Source organism: Eucyclogobius newberryi, unplaced genomic scaffold (genome assembly GCF_026437365.1).
Source record: "Eucyclogobius newberryi isolate DKJ021-1_F unplaced genomic scaffold, fEucNew1.0.hap1 SCAF_3, whole genome shotgun sequence".
NCBI classification, from domain to species: domain Eukaryota; kingdom Metazoa; phylum Chordata; class Actinopteri; order Gobiiformes; family Gobiidae; genus Eucyclogobius; species Eucyclogobius newberryi.
In genome coordinates this window covers 34,624,426-34,651,925 of record NW_027315945.1, presented here as the reverse complement: position 1 = coordinate 34,651,925, position 27,500 = coordinate 34,624,426, and the positions used below count along the sequence as shown (strand labels likewise).

At 47.2% G+C, this 27,500-nt stretch overlaps 1 protein-coding gene across 1 annotated transcript in view; it reads left to right on the top strand.

Moving 5' to 3' along the window:
• The first annotated feature begins 436 nt into the window (after positions 1 to 436).
• g6fl (g6f-like) overlaps positions 437 to 27,500 on the top strand; it is a 57,706-nt gene continuing 30,642 nt past the window's right edge. The window contains exons 1-6 of the mRNA XM_072461518.1: positions 437 to 579; positions 1,726 to 1,934; positions 2,769 to 2,892; positions 11,317 to 11,583; positions 12,901 to 12,936; positions 21,029 to 21,364. Of these exons, the coding sequence (XP_072317619.1) occupies positions 492 to 579; positions 1,726 to 1,934; positions 2,769 to 2,892; positions 11,317 to 11,583; positions 12,901 to 12,936; positions 21,029 to 21,364 (1,060 nt within the window). The 5' untranslated portion in view covers positions 437 to 491. The remainder of the gene's footprint in view (positions 580 to 1,725; positions 1,935 to 2,768; positions 2,893 to 11,316; positions 11,584 to 12,900; positions 12,937 to 21,028; positions 21,365 to 27,500) is intronic.

Genomic DNA, 27,500 nt, shown 5'->3' with positions numbered 1-27,500 from the left:
GATGCACCTGTTCATATGTACAAAGGTTCAATGAATAAAATGATTTAGCCTAATTTCCATCTTAACAAATAAACAAACAATAAGCATCATTTGCCAAAACGGGCGTCAAAAGTTTACAATTGTCTATCTTGGTGCAAAACATATCTAATTCCATCTTTTCTAAAGCAAATCCCTCAACTATAAGGACTTTATTTATTTATTTATTCGTCTGCAAATATTTCTCAGCTTGATTAATAAAACGTTGCAGTAAAACATGTCTTTAGTTTAATAATTGGCCGTTCAAGTCTGTGCAGTCCATCAGTCTTGACGTGTGGTGCAACAAAATGACACCCTTTTCCTGCTGATTATCCCGACACAGCACCCATCACATCCTGCCGTGCGGGAGATGCCCGGCCCGCCCCGGAGTTGTGCAGAAGTGTAGAACGCTCGCAAAGGTCAGTGTGTTTGAGAGACATCTGGTGCAGTCAGAATATTTTAGTCTCAAACGCGTGATGGAGTCGGCTCTGCTCGCAGTCCTCATGCTGTCTTCTTCTTCTTGTGGCGTTCGCCCGGCGGCCTGTCTCTCAGTGGATGGGACAGGTATGTACAGGGTTATTTTTGTTTTAACTAAAATGTGCTGCAAAAGGAAATAGGAAGTGGAACATTACTTGAAAAATGTCAAATTGATATCTTGTTTTGGGTGACCCTAACCCTTTATTTGGTGGAGGATATGTTTGACGGCTGCAGTGTTCATCAAATGAGTTATTTCAATATCCTTATGGAAATAATAAGTCTTGTTGGTCTGGTTGGATTAGATTAGGGTCTTTTGTTTTTTCCCCGTAGGGAATTTTGTCAGCTGCATTTGACCCATTAAAGTGACACGTCGGACGACTCATTGAACTAAAATGCAGTTAAGATATATGTATTAAAAAAAAAACTAAAAATGTTATCACAGAACAGCACATTTTTTAGGTTTATAATTTCACTTCCTGTTTGTAATTGATGACATCACACCAGGAAATGACCCAACAAACACTGGGCCAAAACTCATCTAATGTCACCATTTTTTTAATTTGACAAATAAAAATGTATGAGAGTGACTTTATTTTGTTGAATTCATGTTCAGAAAAAAACAGTTCTGGGATAACATTTGTATATTTCAATTGATGACATCACATCGGGAAATTACTCAACAAACACTGGGCAAAAACTCATCTAATGTCACAAATTCTTTAATTTGACAAATAAAAATATATGAGAGCGACTTTATTTTGTTGAATTAATGTTTGAAAAAAAATGTTCTGGGATAACATTTATATATATATTTTTTCAAGTCAAAATATATTTATCTTAACTGCATTTAAGTTCAATGAGTCGTCCGACCTGTAGGGGGCACTTTAAAGTCGCACCATGTAACCTTTTGTCCTTATGGATCTGTTATTGCTTTGCCTGGACCGTTACATGAAGACGCCTCCAGGCCCAGCTTTTTTCAATGTATTGTCAAACTGTAAAAACAAGAACACAACACACACACGTTCAGCTTCACACTGTGGAACATTCTCGGCGAAGCAGCGCCGCCGCGGACAACACGCGGGGAAGTCACACAGTGCACCTTCACAAACAAATTAACTTTCCCTTCCAAAAGACACGTCCGAGGCCCGTGGCTACAGAGAATCCGATGTCCCTCTAATGAGTTCTCCTTGTTCAAGACGGCTGTGAATAAATATTTTGTTTGCGCTCCCTCAGAGTGGAACGATGCGGTGGTGGCGCGGGAGGGCACCGCGGCCACATTAGTCTGTATCGACGAGAGCGCGACAGGAGCCGTGTCTGTGAACTGGATGGCGAGGCCGCTGGGGACGGGTCGATGGGGGCTCGTGCTCGCCGCCAACGAAAGGAAGGAATTCTCTGGCGGAGCGTCAAAGGCCTACATGCAGCTGATGGACCACAACTTTCAGGTAGAACGGGCGATATCGAGCGGAATGACGCGGGGTTGGTGTGTTTTTGGAAGCGTCCGGGTCGGAGAGAAACGGCACGATTATAATGTAACGTAAATCTGCTCCAGTGTGTGTGAATGTCTTTTTATTACACGGCTCAAAGTAAGAACTGGGTGTGAAATAAAGGCATTTTTGTTTTAGAGGTATGCAAAATATATATATACTTCTTCTGTTGATTCATAATAGACAGAACAGAAACTTGTGGTTTTTAATCAACCACAAAATGTATAAAATGAGGTTTTTACAAGGACTTTTCTGTGTACTTTCCATAATTCTGTCTGAATTTCTTCATCAGGATAACTACAATGTGATAATTGTTTGAAAGATTACAATATATTCTCTCAATTCTTCAATGTAACAAAGTTTCTACTTATTTCATTTATTTTCAGTGATTCTTGTTATTTTGTGTGAATCTTGATGTTTTAGTGTTATGTGTTGCCTGTGTCTGTACAAAAAACCATAAAAATGCTCAAATATGACTTTATTCCTGTTATTTTGAAGATAAAGACACTGTTTATGTGTAATCACTCTTCTTTGGTTGACACTCAATACTCTAAATTGGCATTTTATAGGTTTCTGATTTCAAGTTCAAAGGCAGATGAAAAGAAAATATTGAATGTGTGTTTGGTGCACACTTCTGGTGATGTCACTAAAACTTCAGTGGAGAAGCTTTGACTAAAGAGACTCAATGACTTGAAATTGCACTAAAGTCAAAACCGGCTTTTGAAAACGTCGACGTCGTACAACAGATTAGCGTCTTTTTCTCCATCACTTCTTGCGTTCTTCTGCTTTCAGAACTCCGGGGTGTTTTCTCTGGGTCTTCGTCCACAGATGGAGGACGGGGGGCTGTACCGTTGCCTGGTCAAACGGCGCCAAAGGGTTCTGAAGGAGAGACTGATTCTACTGGCCGTGCTCCAAGGTAAAACGCCACAAATTAAACTACGGAAGCTGAATTTAAAGGACTTTTTATACTTTATTCAGGTGCTTGAACTTAAGTTTATCATCGTTTTGCATTGTGATAATTTTAAACTGCAATAATGACACAAAACGGGACCAGTGACTTACATACACATAGTCGTAAGCCTCAGCCTCTTCGTAGTGGTAAGCCCCACCTCTTCGTGGTGTTAAGCCCCGCCTCTTCGTATTTAAATTTCTATTGCCGTAACAAGCGGCGGATTGTCATTTACGTGTTTTTATATTTGAAAAGTTGCTACGTTGACGTTTTAGAACCCGACATGTGTCACTCGTTTTAATTTTTCGAATAAACACCACCGAGTGCAGGGGTGTGGGCGGGGATAGGGGGTAGGTGAAACACAACAACATTTTCTGAGCCTAAAAATAAACCTAAATAATTTGCTATTCTTTGAATTTTTTTTGTATAATTTCTTAGCAAAATTCTTAACATATTTACCGTAATTGCATTTCACAAAAAACAAAACACAGCACGTTACCAGACACGCCAATCAAAAGATACGTCAATATTTTTCAAATCATAAACAGAAGTAGCTTGTTTAGTTCGCGCCTCGTCTTTACTCGAGTAGTTCTCACGTATGGTCCATTATTCGTCTGGTTGAACATCATTCGAGGCCATTTTGCATAATCTTAGCCACTCAACTTTTAAAACCTCTGATTGGATGAACAATGGCTGAATCACAATCAATCTAACTTGTCCTACCTTTTCTCCTTGTTGAGGCCCGCGATCCTAAACCCTGCCGCGGTCCCCGTAACCTTCTCGTCCCTCTTCTTCCTCAGTCACCGTGGTCCCCGTAACCTTCTCGTCCCTCTTCTTCTTCAGACACCGCGGTCCCCGTAACCTTCTCGTCCCTCTTCTTCCTCAGTCATCGTGGTCCCCGTAACCTTCTCGTCCCTCTTCTTCCTCAGTCACCGTGGTCCCCGTAACCTTCTCGTCCCTCTTCTTCTTCAGACACCGCGGTCCCCGTAACCTTCTCGTCCCTCTTCTTCCTCAGTCACCGTGGTCCCCGTAACCTTCTCGTCCCTCTTCTTCCTCAGTCGCCGCGGTCCCCGTAACCTTCTCGTCCCTCTTCTTCCTCAGTCACCGCGGTCCCCGTAACCTTCTCGTCCCTCTTCTTCCTCAGTCACTGTGGTCCCCGTAACCTTCTCGTCCCTCTTCTTCCTCAGTCACCGTGGTCCCCGTAACCTTCTCGTCCCTCTTCTTCCTCAGTCACCGCGGCCCCCGTAACCTTCTCGTCCCTCTTCTTCCTCAGTCACTGTGGTCCCCGTAACCTTCCGTCCCTCTTCTTCCTCAGTCACCGCGGTCCCCGTAACCTTCTCGTCCCTCTTCTTCCTCAGTCACCGCGGTCCCCGTAACCTTCTCGTCCCTCTTCTTCCTCAGTCACTGTGGTCCCCGTAACATTCTCGTCCCTCTTCTTCCTCAGTCACCGCGGTCCCCGTAACCTTCTCGTCCCTCTTCTTCCTCAGTCATCGTGGTCCCCGTAACCTTCTCGTCCCTCTTCTTCCTCAGTCACCGCGGTCCCCGTAACCTTCTCGTCCCTCTTCTTCCTCAGTCACCGCGGTCCCCGTAACCCTCTCGTCCCTCTTCTTCCTCATCACAGTGGTCCCCGTAACCTTCTCGTCCCTCTTCTTCCTCAGTCACCGCGGTCCCCGTAACCTTCTCGTCCCTCTTCTTCCTCAGTCGCCGCGGTCCCCGTAACCTTCTCGTCCCTCTTCTTCCTCAGTCACTGTGGTCCCCGTAACCTTCTCGTCCCTCTTCTTCCTCAGTCACCGTGGTCCCCGTAACCTTCTCGTCCCTCTTCTTCCTCAGTCACCGCGGTCCCCGTAACCTTCTCGTCCCTCTTCTTCCTCAGTCATCGTGGTCCCCGTAACCTTCTCGTCCCTCTTCTTCCTCAGTCACCGCGGTCCCCGTAACCCTCTCGTCCCTCTTCTTCCTCATCACCGTGGTCCCCGTAACCTTCTCGTCCCTCTTCTTCCTCAGTCACCGCGGTCCCCGTAACCTTCTCGTCCCTCTTCTTCCTCAGTCGCCGCGGTCCCCGTAACCTTCTCGTCCCTCTTCTCCTCAGTCACCGTGGTCCCCGTAACCTTCTCGTCCCTCTTCTTCCTCAGTCACTGTGGTCCCCGTAACCTTCTCGTCCCTCTTCTTCCTCCATCACCGTGGTCCCCGTAACCTTCTCGTCCCTCTTCTTCTTCAGACACCGCGGTCCCCGTAACCTTCTCGTCCCTCTTCTTCCTCAGTCACCGTGGTCCCCGTAACCTTCTCGTCCCTCTTCTTCCTCAGTCACCGCGGTCCCCGTAACCTTATCGTCCCTCTTCTTCCTCAGTCACCGCGGTCCCCGTAACCCTCTCGTCCCTCTTCTTCCTCATCACCGTGGTCCCCGTAACCTTCTCGTCCCTCTTCTTCCTCAGTCACCGCGGTCCCCGTAACCTTCTCGTCCCTCTTCTTCCTCAGTCACCGTGGTCCCCGTAACCTTCTCGTCCCTCTTCTCCTCAGTCACCGTGGTCCCCGTAACCTTCTCGTCCCTCTTCTTCCTCAGTCACTGTGGTCCCCGTAACCTTCTCGTCCCTCTTCTTCCTCCATCACCGTGGTCCCCGTAACCTTCTCGTCCCTCTTCTTCTTCAGACACCGCGGTCCCCGTAACCTTCTCGTCCCTCTTCTTCCTCAGTCATCGTGGTCCCCATAACCTTCTCGTCCCTCTTCTTCCTCAGTCACAGTGGTCCCCGTAACCTTCTCGTCCCTCTTCTTCCTCAGTCACCGCGGTCCCCGTAACCCTCTCGTCCCTCTTCTTCCTCATCACCGTGGTCCCCGTAACCTTCTCGTCCCTCTTCTTCCTCAGTCACCGCGGTCCCCGTAACCTTCTCGTCCCTCTTCTTCCTCAGTCGCCGCGGTCCCCGTAACCTTCTCGTCCCTCTTCTCCTCAGTCACCGTGGTCCCCGTAACCTTCTCGTCCCTCTTCTTCCTCAGTCACTGTGGTCCCCGTAACCTTCTCGTCCCTCTTCTTCCTCCATCACCGTGGTCCCCGTAAACCTTCTCGTCCCTCTTCTTCTTCAGACACCGCGGTCCCCGTAACCTTCTCGTCCCTCTTCTTCCTCAGTCACCGCGGTCCCCGTAACCTTCTCGTCCCTCTTCTTCCTCAGTCACCGCGGTCCCCGTAACCTTCTCGTCCCTCTTCTTCCTCAGTCACCGCGGTCCCCGTAACCCTCTCGTCCCTCTTCTTCCTCATCACCGTGGTCCCCGTAACCTTCTCGTCCCTCTTCTTCCTCAGTCACCGCGGTCCCCGTAACCTTCTCGTCCCTCTTCTTCCTCAGTCACCGTGGTCCCCGTAACCTTCTCGTCCCTCTTCTCCTCAGTCACCGTGGTCCCCATAACCTTCTCGTCCCTCTTCTTCCTCAGTCACTGTGGTCCCCGTAACCTTCTCGTCCCTCTTCTTCCTCCATCACCGTGGTCCCCGTAACCTTCTCGTCCCTCTTCTTCTTCAGACACCGCGGTCCCCGTAACCTTCTCGTCCCTCTTCTTCCTCAGTCATCGTGGTCCCCATAACCTTCTCGTCCCTCTTCTTCCTCAGTCACCGCGGTCCCCGTAACCTTCTCGTCCCTCTTCTTCCTCAGTCACCGCGGTCCCCGTAACCTTCTCGTCCCTCTTCTTCCTCAGTCACAGTGGTCCCCGTAACCTTCTCGTCCCTCTTCTTCCTCAGTCACTGTGGTCCCCGTAACCTTCTCGTCCCTCTTCTTCCTCAGTCACAGTGGTCCCCGTAACCTTCTCGTCCCTCTTCTTCCTCAGTCACCGCGGTCCCCGTAACCTTCTCGTCCCTCTTCTTCCTCAGTCACCGCGGTCCCCGTAACCTTCTCGTCCCTCTTCTTCCTCAGTCACCGTGGTCCCCGTAACCTTCTCGTCCCTCTTCTTCCTCAGTCACCGTGGTCCCCGTAACCTTCTCGTCCCTCTTCTTCCTCAGTCACTGTTGTCCCCGTAACCTTCTGGTCCCTCTTCTTCCTCAGTCGCCGCGGTCCCCGTAACCTTCTCGTCCCTCTTCTTCCTCAGTCACTGTGGTCCCCGTAACCTTCTCGTCCCTCTTCTTCCTCAGTCACCGTGGTCCCCGTAACCTTCTCGTCCCTCTTCTTCCTCAGTCACCGCGGTCCCCGTAACCTTCTCGTCCCTCTTCTTCCTCAGTCATCGTGGTCCCCGTAACCTTCTCGTCCCTCTTCTTCCTCAGTCACCGCGGTCCCCGTAACCCTCTCGTCCCTCTTCTTCCTCATCACCGTGGTCCCCGTAACCTTCTCGTCCCTCTTCTTCCTCAGTCACTGCGGTCCCCGTAACCTTCTCGTCCCTCTTCTTCCTCAGTCGCCGCGGTCCCCGTAACCTTCTCGTCCCTCTTCTCCTCAGTCACCGTGGTCCCCGTAACCTTCTCGTCCCTCTTCTTCCTCAGTCACTGTGGTCCCCGTAACCTTCTCGTCCCTCTTCTTCCTCCATCACCGTGGTCCCCGTAACCTTCTCGTCCCTCTTCTTCTTCAGACACCGCGGTCCCCGTAACCTTCTCGTCCCTCTTCTTCCTCAGTCACCGTGGTCCCCGTAACCTTCTCGTCCCTCTTCTTCCCCAGTCACCGCGGTCCCCGTAACCTTCTCGTCCCTCTTCTTCCTCAGTCACCGCGGTCCCCGTAACCCTCTCGTCCCTCTTCTTCCTCATCACCGTGGTCCCCGTAACCTTCTCGTCCCTCTTCTTCCTCAGTCACCGCGGTCCCCGTAACCTTCTCGTCCCTCTTCTTCCTCAGTCACCGTGGTCCCCGTAACCTTCTCGTCCCTCTTCTCCTCAGTCACCGTGGTCCCCGTAACCTTCTCGTCCCTCTTCTTCCTCAGTCACTGTGGTCCCCGTAACCTTCTCGTCCCTCTTCTTCCTCCATAACCGTGGTCCCCGTAACCTTCTCGTCCCTCTTCTTCTTCAGACACCGCGGTCCCCGTAACCTTCTCGTCCCTCTTCTTCCTCAGTCATCGTGGTCCCCATAACCTTCTCGTCCCTCTTCTTCCTCAGTCACAGTGGTCCCCGTAACCTTCTCGTCCCTCTTCTTCCTCAGTCACCGCGGTCCCCGTAACCCTCTCGTCCCTCTTCTTCCTCATCACAGTGGTCCCCGTAACCTTCTCGTCCCTCTTCTTCCTCAGTCACCGCGGTCCCCGTAACCTTCTCGTCCCTCTTCTTCCTCAGTCGCCGCGGTCCCCGTAACCTTCTCGTCCCTCTTCTTCCTCAGTCACTGTGGTCCCCGTAACCTTCTCGTCCCTCTTCTTCCTCAGTCACCGTGGTCCCCGTAACCTTCTCGTCCCTCTTCTTCCTCAGTCACCGCGGTCCCCGTAACCTTCTCGTCCCTCTTCTTCCTCAGTCATCGTGGTCCCCGTAACCTTCTCGTCCCTCTTCTTCCTCAGTCACCGCGGTCCCCGTAACCCTCTCGTCCCTCTTCTTCCTCATCACCGTGGTCCCCGTAACCTTCTCGTCCCTCTTCTTCCTCAGTCACCGCGGTCCCCGTAACCTTCTCGTCCCTCTTCTTCCTCAGTCGCCGCGGTCCCCGTAACCTTCTCGTCCCTCTTCTCCTCAGTCACCGTGGTCCCCGTAACCTTCTCGTCCCTCTTCTTCCTCAGTCACTGTGGTCCCCGTAACCTTCTCGTCCCTCTTCTTCCTCCATCACCGTGGTCCCCGTAAACCTTCTCGTCCCTCTTCTTCTTCAGACACCGCGGTCCCCGTAACCTTCTCGTCCCTCTTCTTCCTCAGTCACCGTGGTCCCCGTAACCTTCTCGTCCCTCTTCTTCCTCAGTCACCGCGGTCCCCGTAACCTTCTCGTCCCTCTTCTTCCTCAGTCACCGCGGTCCCCGTAACCCTCTCGTCCCTCTTCTTCCTCATCACCGTGGTCCCCGTAACCTTCTCGTCCCTCTTCTTCCTCAGTCACCGCGGTCCCCGTAACCTTCTCGTCCCTCTTCTTCCTCAGTCACCGTGGTCCCCGTAACCTTCTCGTCCCTCTTCTCCTCAGTCACCGTGGTCCCCATAACCTTCTCGTCCCTCTTCTTCCTCAGTCACTGTGGTCCCCGTAACCTTCTCGTCCCTCTTCTTCCTCCATCACCGTGGTCCCCGTAACCTTCTCGTCCCTCTTCTTCTTCAGACACCGCGGTCCCCGTAACCTTCTCGTCCCTCTTCTTCCTCAGTCATCGTGGTCCCCGTAACCTTCTCGTCCCTCTTCTTCCTCAGTCACCGCGGTCCCCGTAACCTTCTCGTCCCTCTTCTTCCTCAGTCACCGCGGTCCCCGTAACCTTCTCGTCCCTCTTCTTCCTCAGTCACAGTGGTCCCCGTAACCTTCTCGTCCCTCTTCTTCCTCAGTCACTGTGGTCCCCGTAACCTTCTCGTCCCTCTTCTTCCTCAGTCACAGTGGTCCCCGTAACCTTCTCGTCCCTCTTCTTCCTCAGTCACCGCGGTCCCCGTAACCTTCTCGTCCCTCTTCTTCCTCAGTCACCGCGGTCCCCGTAACCTTCTCGTCCCTCTTCTTCCTCAGTCACCGCGGTCCCCGTAACCTTCTCGTCCCTCTTCTTCCTCAGTCACCGTGGTCCCCGTAACCTTCTCGTCCCTCTTCTTCCTCAGTCACTGTTGTCCCCGTAACCTTCTCGTCCCTCTTCTTCCTCAGTCGCCGCGGTCCCCGTAACCTTCTCGTCCCTCTTCTTCCTCAGTCACTGTGGTCCCCGTAACCTTCTCGTCCCTCTTCTTCCTCAGTCACCGCGGTCCCCGTAACATTCTCGTCCCTCTTCTTCCTCAGTCACCGTGGTCCCCGTAACCTTCTCGTCCCTCTTCTTCCTCAGTCACCGTGGTCCCCGTAACCTTCTCGTCCCTCTTCTTCCTCAGTCACCGTGGTCCCCGTAACCTTCTCGTCCCTCTTCTTCCTCAGTCACCGTGGTCCCCGTAACCTTCTCGTCCCTCTTCTTCCTCAGTCACCGTGGTCCCCGTAACCTTCTCGTCCCTCTTCTTCCTCAGTCATCGTGGTCCCCGTAACCTTCTCGTCCCTCTTCTTCCTCAGTCACCGTGGTCCCCGTAACCTTCTCGTCCCTCTTCTTCCTCCATCACCGTGGTCCCCATAACCTTCTCGTCCCTCTTCTCCTCAGTCATCGTGGTCCCCGTAACCTTCTCGTCCCTCTTCTTCCTCAGTCATCGTGGTCCCCGTAACCTTCTCGTCCCTCTTCTTCCTCAGTCACCGTGGTCCCCGTAACCTTCTCGTCCCTCTTCTTCCTCAGTCACTGTGGTCCCCGTAACCTTCTCGTCCCTCTTCTTCCTCAGTCGCCGCGGTCCCTGTAACCTTCTCGTCCCTCTTCTTCCTCAGTCATCGTGGTCCCCGTAACCTTCTCGTCCCTCTTCTTCCTCAGTCACTGTGGTCCCCGTAACCTTCTCGTCCCTCTTCTTCCTCAGTCACAGTGGTCCCCGTAACCTTCTCGTCCCTCTTCTTCCTCAGTCACCGTGGTCCCCGTAACCTTCTCGTCCCTCTTCTTCCTCAGTCACAGTGGTCCCTGTAACCTTCTCGTCCCTCTTCTTCTTCAGTCACCGCGGTCCCCGTAACCTTTTCGTCCCTCTTCTTCCTCAGTCACCGTGGTCCCCGTAACCTTCTCGTCCCTCTTCTTCCTCAGTCACAGTGGTCCCCGTAACCTTCTCGTCCCTCTTCTTCTTCAGTCACCGCGGTCCCCGTAACCTTCTCGTCCCTCTTCTCCTCAGTCACCGTGGTCCCCGTAACCTTCTCGTCCCTCTTCTTCCTCATCACCGCGGTCCCCGTAACCTTCTCGTCCCTCTTCTTCCTCCATCACCGTGGTCCCCGTAACCTTCTCGTCCCTCTTCTTCCTCAGTCACCGCGGTCCCCGTAACCTTCTCGTCCCTCTTCTTCCTCAGTCACCGCGGTCCCCGTAACCTTCTCCTCCCTCTTCTTCCTCAGTCATCGTGGTCCCCGTAACCTTCTCGTCCCTCTTCTTCCTCAGTCACCGCGGTCCCCGTAACCTTCTCGTCCCTCTTCTTCCTCAGTCATCGTGGTCCCCGTAACCTTCTCGTCCCTCTTCTTCCTCAGTCATCGTGGTCCCCGTAACCTTCTCGTCCCTCTTCTTCCTCAGTCACCGCAGTCCCCGTAACCTTCTTGTCCCTCTTCTTCCTCAGTCACCGCGGTCCCCGTAACCTTCTCCTCCCTCTTCTTCCTCAGTCACCGCGGTCCCCGTAACCTTCTCCTCCCTCTTCTTCCTCAGTCACCGCGGTCCCCGTAACCTTCTCATCCCTCTTCTTCCTCAATTACCGCGGTCCCCGTAACCTTCTCGTCCCTCTTCTTCCTCAATTACCGCGGTCCCCGTAACCTTCTCGTCCCTCCTCCTCCCCAGTTACCGTGGTCCCCTCGGGCCCCGTCCCTCAGCACAGCACCCTGCGCCTCATCGCCGACGTCCAGCCCCAAATCGCCGTCAGTAAAATCACTTGGGCCGCACCAGGGGACATCTCCATGACGACGGAGAAAATGCCGAAGCTCGGAACGGTCGCCAAACTACCGCAAGTCCAGAACAGCGACGACGGAGCCTACGTGTGCGCCGTGCACTTGAAGGGAAACCGCTCCGACACTTCCGTCGCCTTCACTGTGGATGTAACTGTGGATGGTACGCAAATATTCAAAGTACCAAAGTAAAAGTACATTGTTACTTTACTTAAATACACACGTTTATTCCTGCAATGCGCTTTATACCTAGCTATATTTATTTTGCCATGTTTTCATTATAGACTTTCACCAGCTGAATCTATTCTAGAATCTGTATACGCTATTTTCCGGACTATAAGTCGCACCAGCCAAAAAATGCATAATAGAGATGAAAAAAACATATAGGTCACACTGGAGTATAAATAGCTTTTTTGGGGAAATTTCTTTGATAAAATCCAAGACCAAGAACAGACAGAACAGACATTTCAACTTGAAATTTAGTTTAAAATAATAAGAGATGAGAGAACATGGTGAATAGGTGTACGTATGCTAACGCTAACACCTTCAGCTACATGAGGCACAGACAGAACTGTGGTAAGTGTCTGGTATGTTAACGTAACATATGAACAGTTATTCAGATAACTATAGCATAAAGAACATGCTAACAAGTTTACCAAAGCATCAGTTTTACCCCAAATCACTAAATCCACTGAATTCTTCTTCCTCTGTGTCACTTCTAAACAACTCCACAAACTCCAGAGGAAGAGGAAGTGCAGATTCTTCTTCTGCGTCGCTTAGAGCCTAGAGCGCCCTCTTGTGGTTGTCAGTGTGAAAATAACGAATAATATCACATATAAGTCACTCTGGAGTATAAGTCGCACCCCGGCCAAAACTATGAAAAGAGACCTATTTAAAACTATAGAGCATAATCAAGTACAATTGGTCTTCTTCAAAAACAAACGCCTGCAAAAAGTGTCTTCTGTGGATGTTGTTAGACCTGGTTTAACCTGGTTTAGACCTGGTTTAGCCCTGGTTTAGTCCTGGTTTAGTCCTGGATTGGATACAACTAAGTCCTGGTTCAGGTCTGCAGATCATTCTCTAAACCCATGTTACTTTAACACATGATTCATTCATCAAAATGGGTTTGAATCACGTACAACTGAAAGTGTGAAATCCCTTCCTGGACGAGAGGCTAAAACTCTTCAACTTAAAAACACGTCTCTACATTATTACAATAAGTCAAGGCAACGGGAAAAATATGACTAATGAAACTTATGATCTGTTGCTGCTTTCTGCAGAAGCATTGTGCCATCACCCTCCAAAAGCAGTGGCATTATTTATTCACCCAACATGTTTCTGCAGCTCTTCAAAGTATTCTGCTTTTAAGTCGACATAGAACTTCAAGAAAAATCATCTCCTTTTAACAGTGAATATTATAGTCCGCGTGTTAATGTATTATTCATAATCGCTTTTCTCTGCCTCTCTTTTCTTCCCGCAGCAGAAAGAGTGGCCTCGTTCACCAACATCGTGCACGGTGAGTGACTTTGTAGCAGAAGTCCTGTGTCAGCGGCGCTCGCTAATCGGCCGAGCGCCAGAGAAAGTACGAGCGCCAGAGAACGTCAGAGCGAGCGGGGCGTGGGGGGAATAATCCGTGTTGTTGTCAGGACTTCTCCGGTATCTCCTCTCCCACACTCTCTCCTCCTCAATCCTGACTCGCTCCTCTTTATCCCCCGCTTCCTCTGGTAATACTTCTGTGTCCTCAATACTTCGGTAGCAGCGGTGGGAGTAATGCGATACTGCAGGAAACGTGTACTACTTCATACGAGTGTATTTGGTGTTAAAGCCTCAGTCACCATGGTCCCCGTAACATTCTCGTCAACTCTTCTCCTCACACACCGTGGTAAAAGCATCAGTTTTACCCCAAATCACTAAATCCATTGAATTCTTCTTCCTCTGTGTCACTTCTAAACAACTCCACAAACTCCAGAGGAAGAGGAAGTGCAGATTCTTCTTCTGCGTCGCTTAGAGCCTAGAGCGCCCTCTTGTGGTTGCCAGTGTGAAAATAACGAATGATATCACATATAAGTCGCACCCCGGCCAAAACTATGAAAAGAGACCTATTTAAATCGTGTCATGGCTATAACTGTAGAGCATAATCAAGTACAATTGGTCTTCTTCGACACGTGTGACAGGTTCTCATGTTTGTTCTAATTATTTACTCATTATAGTTTGGTGAGTTTGTCCCAGCGCTAAATAATTATCGCAGTTTTTCATTAGCCAAGGGGTAGTTTGTGGGGATTTGACTGCGTGATGCTCTGTGATGTCATCAAAACGCGCCAGTCCGTCAGAAAAATGCAGAGACGATTAGCAATCGTTTAACAAAAGAAAGGTGTCGTCAGGTGTAATTATTTGTCAAATCATGATTATTGTATGATTTAAATGGACTTTAGCCCTTGTTTACGATCTGGTTGCTAAGTAACAGTCGTGTCCCTGCCTATGTCATATTTGCTGGCCACGTCAAACCAGGAAGTGACATTATAAACGTGGACAAAATGGACAAATTGGAGAAAAACAGGCAAAATGTTTGTTAACCTTAAATATAATCATATTAAGATAAGATATTCCTTTATTGTCCCACATGGGGAAATTTCATAATTTCATATTCATCTTTGTTTTAGTGAAAAGTGTCTAATGTGTAGAATAGAAATGGATTTATTCGATATATGTCTTGCAATTGGGGCTCATAACCAATACGAGTTGATTTTGATATTGACATTTTGAACGTATTATTTTTTGACAAAATGATCACAAACTACATTCAGATGGGAGACTGGACATTCTGTTGTTTTGTTTGCGTTGACGTCATTGCTCTTCTGTTTCCATTTGAACTTAAGACAGAAAAATATTGACACTCAATATTGGAGAATTTTTCAATATTTTGGATGATGAACTGTAACTCGCTGTTAATCTTTTCACTTTCTTTTTCTCTTTTGCAGTGTCGATTCTGTTTGTTCTCTTTACTTTGGTGTCCGTGATGAGATGTAGCTGCAGGTTAAAGTCCATACGACACATCAGACGACACTTTTAAGTAAAGCAAAGGGAAAATTATTATATTTAAGATTTTACCAAACATTTTGCCTGTTTTTCTCCAATTTAGCAGTTCTGTCTACGTTTATAATGTCACTTCCTGGTTTGACGCGGCCAATAAATATGACATAGGTAGGGACACGGCTGTTACTTAGTAACCAGATCGTAAACAAGGGTCAAAGTCCATTCAACTCATACAATAGTTATGATTTGATGAATGATTACACATTTGTTTTGTCGTAAAAAGGTGTAAGTTGCAAATTTTCTCAGCATTTTTTGATGGAGTGGCGCTTTTTGATGACATCACAGAGAACGCAGCACTACTTCCTGTAATTTTAAAGTTTTATTCGTCAAATCTTCTTCACAAAATGCAACTTGACGGATGTAAAACTATGTTAATTATTCAGCACAGGGACAAACTCACCAAACGACAACACCAGAACTTTGGAACGTTGACTTTAGTTCGTCAGTCGGACCAAATTGCTTAATTGGTAAAAGTCTTGTCCGTTGTCGTTTACAATTGATCGTTTGGAGTTGTTTTTGGAAATGTTGGCTGAGGCCGCTGACAGTGATGAATGTCTCTCTGCCTCGCTCTCCGCTCTCATCCCCCGCTTTCTCTTCTGTTCACGCCGTTTGTCCTCATTACTTCGGTGTATACTTTACCAATTAGTGAAGAATTTGTGAGTTAAAGCGCCTCTGACAGGTTGAGACACTAATTGAACAAAAATGCTGTTAAGAATTTAATATATTTGGAACTTTGCTACAATTATACACTTTTAGTCCCAAAATAGCACATTTTATAAGGTTTATTTATAATTGTACTTCCTGTTTGTACCGCTGGACCAAAACTCTCCTAATGTAACAATTTAATTTATTTGACAAATGATTAGATAGGAGAGCAGCTTTTTTTGTTAATTAATGTGTAGAGCAGGCATGTCCAAACTAGGGCCCGGGGGCCAAATGCGGCCCTCAGACCAATTTTTGTTGGCCCTCCAGCTTCCTGCTATGTCGGCCCAAACAACAAAAAGTAGTACTTTTTTCTGTGAAATTAGGAAAAATTCAGGCATATTGATGTTATACCAACCTAATATTAATGTTCTAGATCTAATTAAACATGTGGAGGCTCATCGCAATGCAAAATTTTGAATGATTCACTTTGTCATTCAACAAATTCGACATTGTCAAGTTGTTTGTGGCCCTCTGCCCCATTTAAGTTTCAAAATGCGGCGCTTGGTGAAAAACATTTGGACACCCCTGGTGTAGAGGGTCAAAAAATGTGTTTCTTTTGTGTAAATTTTGCATAAACTTTGGATGGAATGCGTGTTCCTGGTGTGATATACCTTTAATGTTATTCTCAATAGATTTTTCAACTTTTTCCTCCACAAATAGACACTTTATTGGTGTAAAATGATCGCTTATCAAGTTAGAACATTAGAAAATCATTAAAAAAGCTGTCATATTGAGGTGGCTGAGTGTTACATGAAGAAGATTCTAGGTTTGACTCCGGACTCGTTTCCTTCAACTCAAACTTCCACGATGTGTAAATCCTCCAGTTGTAGTGGTATTTGTCCTTGTGGTATTGAAGAATGGGTCAAACGCTGGGGACAAAACAGTCTATCTCACAGAACTGAATAAAACATCAGCACAGTTGTCATTAGTAAAATCCATATTTGATTTAAACTTTTCATAAAGAGCACAATTGGGCAATTTGAGGCTCGTGTTTTGAAGTTTAATGAGAAAAATCTTAATTTCCTGGTTTGACGATGACAATAAACCTTCTGATTCTGATTCTGGAGTGTATTTCATATTTAGTATATTTTTATAACATCGTAAACATCAATAAAGGAAAAAAAAGTGAAACTCCCTGCCGTTATTTACTCTCCACCCTCATTTACTGTGCACTTAATTTGTGAAGGAAACATCCGTTCAACTGTGAACAATCAACAGTAAATCCACTTTAGATTGGAACATTTTCAGAAAAATACGATCATTTAAAACCTATTAAAATGCTGCTAATTAAATGCATTTTCGATCTTAGTGTTTCTATCTATCATAATGAGACGACGTGAAAGGAATGTAAGATAAGTGTGAGGTGGTCCACAGCATCATACCCGCCCTGCCCCGCTCGCTCTCCTCTTATCAGTGCGTCTGTGCCCTCCTGATACTGTGTGCCCTCCTGATACTGTGTGCCCTCCTCCTGATACTGTGTGCCCTCCTCCTGATACTGTGTGCCCTCCTGATACTGTGTGCCCTCCTCCTGATACTGTGTGCCCTCCTCCTGATACTGTGTGCCCTCCTGATACTGTGTGCCCTCCTCCTGATACTGTGTGCCCTCCTCCTGATACTGTGTGCCCTCCTCCTGATACTGTGTGCCCTCCTGATACTGTGTGCCCTCCTGATACTGTGTGCCCTCCTGATACTGTGTGCCCTCCTGATACTGTGTGCCCTCCTCCTGATACTGTGTGCCCTCCTCCTGATAATGTGTGCCCTCCTGATACTGTGTGCCCTCCTGATACTGTGTGCCCTCCTCCTGATACTGTGTGCCCTCCTGATACTGTGTGCCCTCCTGATACTGTGTGCCCTCCTGATACTGTGTGCCCTCCTGATACTGTGTGCCCTCCTGATACTGTGTGCCCTCCTGATACTGTGTGCCCTCCTCCTGATACTGTGTGCCCTCCTGATACTGTGTGCCCTCCTCCTGATACTGTGTGCCCTCCTCCTGATACTTTGTGCCCTCCTGATACTGTGTGCCCTCCTGATACTGTGTGCCCTCCTGATACTGTGTGCCCTCCTGATACTGTGTGCCCTCCTCCTGATACTGTGTGCCCTCCTGATACTGTGTGCCCTCCTGATACTGTGTGCCCTCCTCCTGATACTGTGTGCCCTCCTGATACTGTGTGCCCTCCTGATACTGTGTGCCCTCCTGATACTGTGTGCCCTCCTGATACTGTGTGCCCTCCTCCTGATACTGTGTGCCCTCCTCCTGATACTGTGTGCCCTCCTCCTGATACTGTGTGCCCTCCTCCTGATACTGTGTGCCCTCCTCCTGATACTGTGTGCCCTCCTGATACTGTGTGCCCTCCTCCTGATACTGTGTGCCCTCCTGATACTGTGTGCCCTCCTGATACTGTGTGCCCTCCTCCTGATACTATGTGCCCTCCTCCTGATACTGTGTGCCCTCCTCCTGATACTATGTGCCCTCCTCCTGATACTGTGTGCCCTCCTGATGCTGTGTGCCCTCCTCCTGATACTGTGTGCCCTCCTCCTGATACTGTGTGCCCTCCTCCTGATACTGTGTGCCCTCCTCCTGATACTGTGTGCCCTCCTCCTGATACTGTGTGCCCTCCTCCTGATACTGTGTGCCCTCCTCCTGATACTATGTGCCCTCCTCCTGATACTGTGTGCCCTCCTGATACTGTGTGCCCTCCTCCTGATACTGTGTGCCCTCCTCCTGATACTGTGTGCCCTCCTCCTGATACTATGTGCCCTCCTCCTGATACTGTGTGCCCTCCTGATACTGTGTGCCCTCCTCCTGATACTGTGTGCCCTCCTCCTGATACTGTGTGCCCTCCTCCTGATACTGTGTGCCCTCCTCCTGATACTGTGTGCCCTCCTCCTGATACTGTGTGCCCTCCTCCTGATACTGTGTGCCCTCCTGATACTGTGTGCCCTCCTGATACTGTGTGCCCTCCTGATACTGTGTGCCCTCCTCCTGATACTGTGTGCCCTCCTGATACTGTGTGCCCTCCTGATACTGTGTGCCCTCCTCCTGATACTGTGTGCCCTCCTCCTGATACTGTGTGCCCTCCTCCTGATACTGTGTGCCCTCCTGATACTGTGTGCCCTCCTGATGCTGTGTGCCCTCCTGATACTGTGTGCCCTCCTGATACTGTGTGCCCTCCTCCTGATACTGTGTGCCCTCCTGATGCTGTGTGCCCTCCTGATACTGTGTGCCCTCCTGATGCTGTGTGCCCTCCTGATACTGTGTGCCCTCCTCCTGATACTGTGTGCCCTCCTGATACTGTGTGCCCTCCTCCTGATACTGTGTGCCCTCCTGATACTGTGTGCCCTCCTCCTGATACTGTGTGCCCTCCTGATACTGTGTGCCCTCCTCCTGATGCTGTGTGCCCTCCTCCTGATGCTGTGTGCCCTCCTCCTGATGCTGTGTGCCCTCCTCCTGATACTGTGTGCCCTCCTGATACTGTGTGCCCTCCTCCTGATACTGTGTGCCCTCCTGATGCTGTGTGCCCTCCTGATACTGTGTGCCCTCCTGATGCTGTGTGCCCTCCTGATACTGTGTGCCCTCCTCCTGATACTGTGTGCCCTCCTGATACTGTGTGCCCTCCTCCTGATACTGTGTGCCCTCCTGATACTGTGTGCCCTCCTCCTGATACTGTGTGCCCTCCTGATACTGTGTGCCCTCCTCCTTATACTGTGTGCCCTCCTGATACTGTGTGCCCTCCTCCTGATACTGTGTGCCCTCCTCCTGATACTGTGTGCCCTCCTGATACTTTGTGCCCTCCTGATACTGTGTGCCCTCCTGATACTGTGTGCCCTCCTCCTGATACTGTGTGCCCTCCTCCTGATACTGTGTGCCCTCCTGATACTGTGTGCCCTCCTCCTTATACTGTGTGCCCTCCTGATACTGTGTGCCCTCCTGATACTGTGTGCCCTCCTCCTTATACTGTGTGCCCTCCTGATACTGTGTGCCCTCCTCCTGATGCTGTGTGCCCTCCTCCTGATACTTTGTGCCCTCCTGATACTGTGTGCCCTCCTGATACTGTGTGCCCTCCTCCTGATACTGTGTGCCCTCCTCCTGATACTGTGTGCCCTCCTCCTGATACTGTGTGCCCTCCTCCTGATACTGTGTGCCCTCCTGATACTGTGTCTCATTACTTCAGCGTCTGCGGCTGGAAGTCATTTATACACACAAGAAGCATGTGCCACATTTTATGTGACAGGACTGACTTCTGTTGTGCTGCTGCTCTGTCTGAAGAATATATTTAGGTGTTTGTTTATTTATTTATTAAAATATCAGAGTTCCGTATTTTCCGTACTGGAGTATAAGTCGCACCAGCCAAAAAGTGCATAATAGAGAAGAAAAAAACATATAAGTTGCACTGGAGTATGAAATGCGGTTGCAAGTGTGAAAATAACAAATAATATCACATATAAGTCGCTCCAGGGTATAAGTATAAGTATATAAGTATAAAGTGTAAGTCGCACCCTGGCCAAAACTATGAAAAAAAGTGCGGCTTATAGTCCGGAAAATACAGTATATTTCAAACTGATTTTATTTGTTCTTCAACTGTGCCAGTTTTAGATACAAGGCCAATGTTCAGCTGATGTTCCCTTGGACACAACAATGTTATAAATCTCATAATTTTCATCAATAAAAGTTAGTAAATTACATACAAGTTTACCCACAATTTCACAATATCTCAGTTTTTTACATTTCTGAAATAGTAGATATTCTCCATTTCACACGTTTCACCTTTGATTTGTCCTTTGCTGATCAGATCTCCAGCTGCTCTGGCCCGTCTGTTTCCCCCTCAACCGCCCCAATAGTAGGTCAAGGTCAAAGTCAGGTCTGTTTATGAAGCACATTTACAAGCAGCCATCACTGCCCAAAGTGCAGCCTGGAAAAGTCCAGAATGATTTATCTCTGTCTTTTTTACACAGATGGATCAGTCTGGTCACTGTTTCCATCTCCGTGAGTGGTCGGCTGCTTAGCGTGAAAAAAGAAAGACAGAAAACATCAGAGCTGACGGAAGAACAACGCTCACTGTTTGTTGTGTTTCCGATGCATCGCAGAGATAAACAAATCTGATTGCACAGTTCTGTTTAAGTTTGGCTCGAGGCGTGACTGAGACCAGACTCGCTCTTCGCGTTGGACAAGATCAGCTCAGAGAATAGACTTTAAAACAGCTCTACTTTTATAAGTCTCTCTATGGCCTCACACCAGATTCCATCTCAGACTTGTGTGTGTCATACGAACCATCTCGGACTCTAAGGACCTCCAAGTCGTGAGACAGGCCCCGCCCCCGGCTGTGTTTAAATCCAAGCTAAAGACTGTTTTGTTTAGCCGCGCCTATGGCTAACATTATTTTAGCTGATTTTTAATATAAAATACCACATACAGTTTATTTTATTTATTTACTCTGACGTACATTGTTTTATATTTTTATAAATTGCATTGTGTTTTTATTTTTTTAATTGTGTTTTAAACATTGTAAAGCACTTTGAATTGCGGTTTGTATGAATTGTGCTTTATAAATAAATTTGATTTGATCAGTTTAAAGTACTAGCTGCTGAAGCAGTAGTGTAGTAGACTGTGTTGTATTTGTAAACGTGTAAAATATTTGTTGGAAGTGTATTTATTACTATTTTAAGGTTCTGTTGGAGTAGAAACCAATGCAAAAAATTAAAATGACTCTGCTCAAGTACTTACATTCTACTTAAACGACACACGTCTTTAAATCCTCCACATCTTCAATACATTCCGTTGATGATTTTTTGTTTTTGCTATTTGCCCCCAGCGGACGCGATCTCCACGGCGGCCCTGGCCCACGCCGTCTTCCCGCTGAACTGCCCGAACCCTCCCGGCGACTACGTGGTCCTGTACTGGAGGCCGCCGGACGTCAGCCGACAGAGCAGCGTCAAACTGGTGCACCAGTACGACCGCTGGAGGGGCACCACGCTGACCTCGGAGCTCAGCACGCGGCTGCGGCTGGCCGGACCCCCGCACAACGCCCGGGCCGGCAGCTTCTCCTTCTGCCTCACGCCCGGCCTCAAAGATGGCGGGCTGTACATCTGCGAAGTCTTCCACAACGACAACGCCTTCAGCCAGCGCACTCTGCTCACCGTCGTCAAGGGTACGTTTAACCAGCTCTGGGCTTTTTCTGTCATTTGTCGTATTCGGCGAGGCTTTCAAAACGTTAGCTGTCAATTTGTGTTTTTTTGTTTTGTTTTATTATTTAGGGATCCATGTTAGTCCCTGCGCTTTCAAAGTAAAAGACAGTTCACATAGAGCGCACTGAACACTTCACGTTCAATCATAAAGAGTCACGGCATAAATCGCACACGAGTCAGTCACCGTGCTTGATTTGCGTGAACAATCCAGCATAATCATGTATCGCTTTTAAAAAACAGTCTGATTCTGTATTAGTGTAATTTTAGAAGCTGATTTATTATAGTTCTGCTACAAGCTCAAGGAAATGTAAATTGGTTTTAGATTAATTGCACAGACTTTTCTTTGAACTTTAACAGTCACTTTACTGTATTTTTTCCCCCTGTTAATATTGGTTATTTTTATACATTCATTATAAATTGTTCTATTAAAGTTAATATTCATACAGTTCCACAGTTTCGACCCTGTATCAGCAGCTTTGTGGTTTGTCTTGATTGTCTTCACAGAGCAGTTCAGACTTGATGATTTTTGTCCAAAACACGATCTCATTCCTGTACTTTGTTGTTGTTGTTGTTGTTGTTGCTTTTAACAACGTTTCCTCTTCCCGCTCCTTCTCTGAGCCTCACAAAAACTATCGGTTTCAAATTTACCACATTTGTGACTTCAAAGAACGAAAGAAGATAGAAATTCAGAGGGTGCCCGCACCGTTTTAAAGTCTATAAATCATCGCCATACTCATTCTGAGCATTTCTGCACTCAAACTTGTTTATTTCCTCAATCCCCAATTCCCTCTGCTGCTCCGTCAGATCAGTGACTCTTGACTCACCGCTGCAGCTGAGTGCGATGTCAAGGCAGGTCTCAGAGGAACGGGCTGTGTCGTCGTGTCATGGTTCTGTTCCTGTGTCTTGTCAAAAACATCTAACCGGCTGCGCAAAGAAAACACGTTAAGATTTGTTTTAAAAAGCTATTACAAAAAGATGACCGCACAAACGGGACCACACTTTTCTGTCAAAGGTTTGTGGTTGAAAAGAGTTTGTGGTCAATTTAAATGGCGTGACATAATTAACATTTGCCATTGGTTTCTCTGTATTTTAATTACTATTTATTTATTGATTATTATTATCATTTTGTCTGTTTTTTAATATTTTTTTTAAACAATCGGCATCAGCTATGGAAAAGAAAACCAAGAAGCTGTGGTCCATCTCTACTCCGGAGGAAAATGAGCCTGTTTGAAGCAAAACCAAACTCTGAATGAATACAAGGAGAAAGCTTCGCGGCTGCACAGGCGGCTCTACAAATGCCAAATATTTAATGAAGTGGCTCCTTGTCTCGAATCAATATCTGGCACCGCGCTGACATTAAGATATTCATGTTCTTCACTGTTTCGCGAGCGACCTGAGCGCGGTGTGAACTACAACCCACCGTGTTCGCACACTATTCAGCCGCATTGGTTTGTAGTAATTGAAATGTCATGTATTTGCTCGTGGTTCTCCCCAAAGTGAGGATTTCCTTATCTGAAAAGCACCTTTTAAGCGCCACTTGAGGCATTGTCCCTGTTTTATGTCAAGGGCCCATCAAAGCAAATGCCAGCTAAAGTAAACAGCGACCCTTGACCTTATTTGAATAGCTGTGGACTATCTTAAACTAACACAATGCCATCCGTGATGAAGCAAATCCTTATCTCTGCGGTTGAAAGGCAAGTAAACCACAGCCTTTGAATAAAAAGCCCTATAGCGGAGCAATAATGTTCCCTTTTAATGCCCGTTTATTGGCTACTGGCCTGGAATAGCACCCAAAGGTAAATACACGACTCACCCACGGTCGGACCTGCCAATAAAGCCATTAAACTCGGCTAATATGAAACAGTACAAATCATATAAGAGTAAATTGGAGCGCGATGTCCCTGCTGGCGTTTGTCCTGCTGATAATTGTAAGTGGATTCTTGTGGTCTTTGGTCTTTTGCTTATCATCAGTGAGAAGTTGGAATTGAAAATGTTCTCTTTGTCATGCGTAAAATTGTAAAAGAGAGTGTTTCTGGGGAAAATGTTTTAAAAAATGCTATAGTTTGACGTTTACAAAAGAAAAACTACACCAACAACAATAGAAAAATGGATGACGAAGGTTAAAATAGGTACTTTATACAGTGACTAAACAAGTTTAAGTCAGTTTAGTAGTTAATTTATCATGGATGATACACATAAAACTATTGACATACACTAAATATATATATCTATCTAAAGAGGAAATATGTTTAAATGGGACGTATTATGCAAAATCAACTTTGAGCTCTCAACATTGTTACAACAGTGTTTCTTCATCATTAGTTTAATCAAAGGTGTATTTCGGTTGGTTCCTGCACGTTTGAGTTAATCCTGTATTGTATCGAGTGCTCAGAAAAGTCCTGTTTTCACCTAACCCACATCCCTGACCTTAGATGTGATTATTCGGGGTGGGAAATTAACACTCCGAGTGACACATGTAGAGTTCTAAAATGTAAATAAAAACATGTAAATGTAACATGTAAATCTGTGCTGCTTGTTACAGGGAAATGTTGCTGTGGAAAGGCGGAGCTTATCCGTCCGTAGGAAGTTTCTGTTACTAAACTGTTTTACATAAATATTGCAATTTACAATGAACAACATGTAAAATGATAATCTACTTATATTATACTTCAAACATGTGTCTTTTAAGTATTGGGCCTATAGTAGTAGTAGTAGTAGTAGTAGTAGTAGTAGTAGTAGTAGTAGTAGTAGTAGTAGTAGTAATAGTAGCAGTAGCAATAGCAGTAGAAGTTGCAGTAGCAGTAGTAGTAGTAGTAGTAGTAGCAGTTGTTGTAGTAGATGTAGTAGTAGTAGTAGTAGTAGTAGTAGTAGTAGTAGTAGCAGTTGTTGTAGTAGTAGCAGTTGTTGTTGTAGTAGTAGCAGTTGTTGTTGTAGTAGTAGTAGTAGTAGTAGTAGTTGTAGTAGATGTAGTAGTAGTAGTAGTAGTAGTAGTAGTAGTAGTAGCAGTTGTTGTAGTAGATGTAGTAGTAGTAGTAGTAGTAGTAGTAGTAGTAGTAGCAGTTGTTGTAGTAGTAGCAGTTGTTGTTGTAGTAGTAGTAGTAGTAGTAGTAGTAGTTGTAGTAGATGTAGTAGTAGTAGATGTAGTAGTAGTAGCAGTAGTAGTAGTAGTTGTTGTAGTAGTAGTAGTAGTAGTAGTAGTAGTAGTAGTAGTAGTAGTTGTTGTAGTAGTAGTAGTAGTAGTAGTAGTAGTACTTACAGTCCACTTTAAGTACGACCAACAGAAGGAGCCAATTAACATTTCAGCCTTTGTTTAATGACAAATGCAGTGATCAATTCAAAGTAATTACCAAACAGATGAAAGGATTTTAATTACAGTCGTCGTGCAGTTTATTGACATTTCTCTCTGAATCACAGGGTTTGAACAGGCTCCTCCTCTTTCACCTCATTATCTCAGAGTTTACTATTGTTTATGATGCAAAGGATGTGGCATACATTAAACCTTGTTGCATTATATTATTACATTAGCATCATTACATTAAAGGTAAACATGGCAGACCTTTTGTCCATTTGAAGTGTATGATATGTGGGTGTAATTCCTCATTCGTCCACTAGGCTTCCACTGAAGAAAAAGAAGTCATCTGTTTCATTTCGACTCATCCAGGGGTTAGAGTTAGAATCAGAATTCTCCAGACCACTCTATGCGGCAGCTGGAGTTAGCATGTTAGCATGTTAGCATGTCGGGAAGCTCAGAATACTCCAGACCACTCTGTGCGGCGGCTGGAGTTAGCATGTTAGCATGTCGGGACGCTCAGAATACACGAGACCACTCTGTACGGCGGATGGAGTTAGCATGTTAGCATGTCGGGACGCTCAGAATACTCGAGACCACTCTGTACGGCGGATGGAGTTAGCATTTTAGCATGTTAGCATGTCTGGACACTCAGAATACTCGAGACAACTCTGTGCGGCAGCTGGAGTTAGCATGTCAGCATATCGGGACGCTCAGAATACTCGAGACAACTCTGTGCGGCAGCTGGAGTTAGCATGTTAGCATGTCAGGGCGCTCAGAATACACGAGACCACTCTGTGCGGCAGCTGGAGTTAGCATGTTAGCGTCTCAGGGCGCTCAGAATACACAAGACCACTCTGTGCGACGGCTGCGGCTGGAGTTAGCATGTTAGCATGTCGGGATGCTCAGAATACTCGAGAACACTCTGTGCGGCGGCTGGAGTTAGCATGTTAGCATTTTAGCATGTCGGGACGCTCAGAATACTCGAGACCACTCTGTGCCGTGGCTGGAGTTAGCATGTTAGCATGTCGGGACGCTCAGAATACTCCAGACCACTCTGTGCAGCGGCTGGAGTTAGCATGTTAGCATGTCGGGATGCTCAGAATACTCCAGACCACTCTGTGCGGCGGCTGGAGTTAGCATGTTAGCATGTTGTGATGCTCAGAATACTCCAGACCACTCTGTGCGGCGGCTGGAGTTAGCATGTTAGCATGTCGGGACGCTCAGAATACTCCAGACCAGTCTGTGCGGCGGCTGGAGTTAGCATATTAGCATGTTATGACGCTCAGAATACTCCAGACTACTCTGTGCAGCGGCTGGAGTTAGCATGTTAGCATGTCGGGACGCTCAGAATACTTCAGACCACTCTGTGCAGCGGCTGGAATTAGCATGTTAGCATGTCGGGACGCTCAGAATACTCCAGACCACTCTGTGCGGCGGCTGGAGTTAGCATGTTAGCATGTTGTGATGCTCAGAATACTCCAGACCACTCTGTGCGGCGGCTGGAGTTAGCATGTTAGCATGTCGGGACGCTCAGAATACTCCAGACCACTCTGTGCGGCGGCTGGAGTTAGCATGTTAGCATGTTGTGATGCTCAGAATACTCCAGACCACTCTGTGCGGCGGCTGGAGTTAGCATGTTAGCATGTCGGGACGCTCAGAATACTCCAGACCAGTCTGTGCGGCGGCTGGAGTTAGCATGTTAGCATGTTATGACGCTCAGAATACTCCAGACTACTCTGTGCGGCGGCTGGGGTTAGCATGTTAGCATGTTATGACGCTCAGAATACTCCAGACTACTCTGTGCGGCGGCTGGAGTTAGCATGTTAGCATGTTGTGATGTTCAGAATACTCCAGACCACTCTGTGCAGCGGCTGGAGTTAGCATGTTAGCATGTCGAGGCGCTCAGAATACTCCAGACCACTCTGTGCGGCGGCTGGAGTTAGCATGTTAGCATGTTGTGATGCTCAGAATACTCCAGACCACTCTGTGCGGCGGCTGGAGTTAGCATGTTAGCATGTCGGGACGCTCAGAATACTCCAGACCACTCTGTGCAGCGGCTGGAGTTAGCATGTTAGCCTGTTAGCATGTCGGGACGCTCAGAATACTCCAGACCACTCTGTGCGGCAGCTGGAGTTAGCATGTTAGCCTGTTAGCATGTCGGGACGCTCAGAATACTCCAGACCACTCTGTGCAGCGGCTGGAGTTAGCATGTTAGCCTGTTAGCATGTCGGGACGCTCAGAATACTCCAGACCACTCTGTGCGGCAGCTGGAGTTAGCATGTTAGCCTGTTAGCATGTCGGGACGCTCAGAATACTCCAGACCACTCTGTGCGGCGGCTGGAGCGTTTTCTAAAGTACAATTACAAAAATATCATTAGACACTAAAACTTTTATCAAAAATAGATCATTTGATTACGTATCGACATTGAAAAACAACTCAATTAAGTGACTATTGTTTTGTGGGTTTTTGCATCTTCGTGCTTTCCAAATCACTAATTGGTTTTCCTATCAAACTTTTTCTTTGGCATCAAAATCTAGTTTGAAATGTTGTTATTGTTTAGTCGTGTTTTGCCAACGTTAAACAAAACCTGAAAAATATGCAATATAAGAAGATGATAACGTGAATTAACAATATACACACATTATTATGGTTTTATTTGTGTTTTTAATGTACTTCCGTTTATGTTTAGTCATTATTTATTTCTGATGTTTAAATAAGCTTAAGACATAATGTGTGTTTGAAATAAAATAGTTTGATTTGAAAAATAGTTTATTGCAGTCAAAACAAGAAAAATAAAACAATCAAA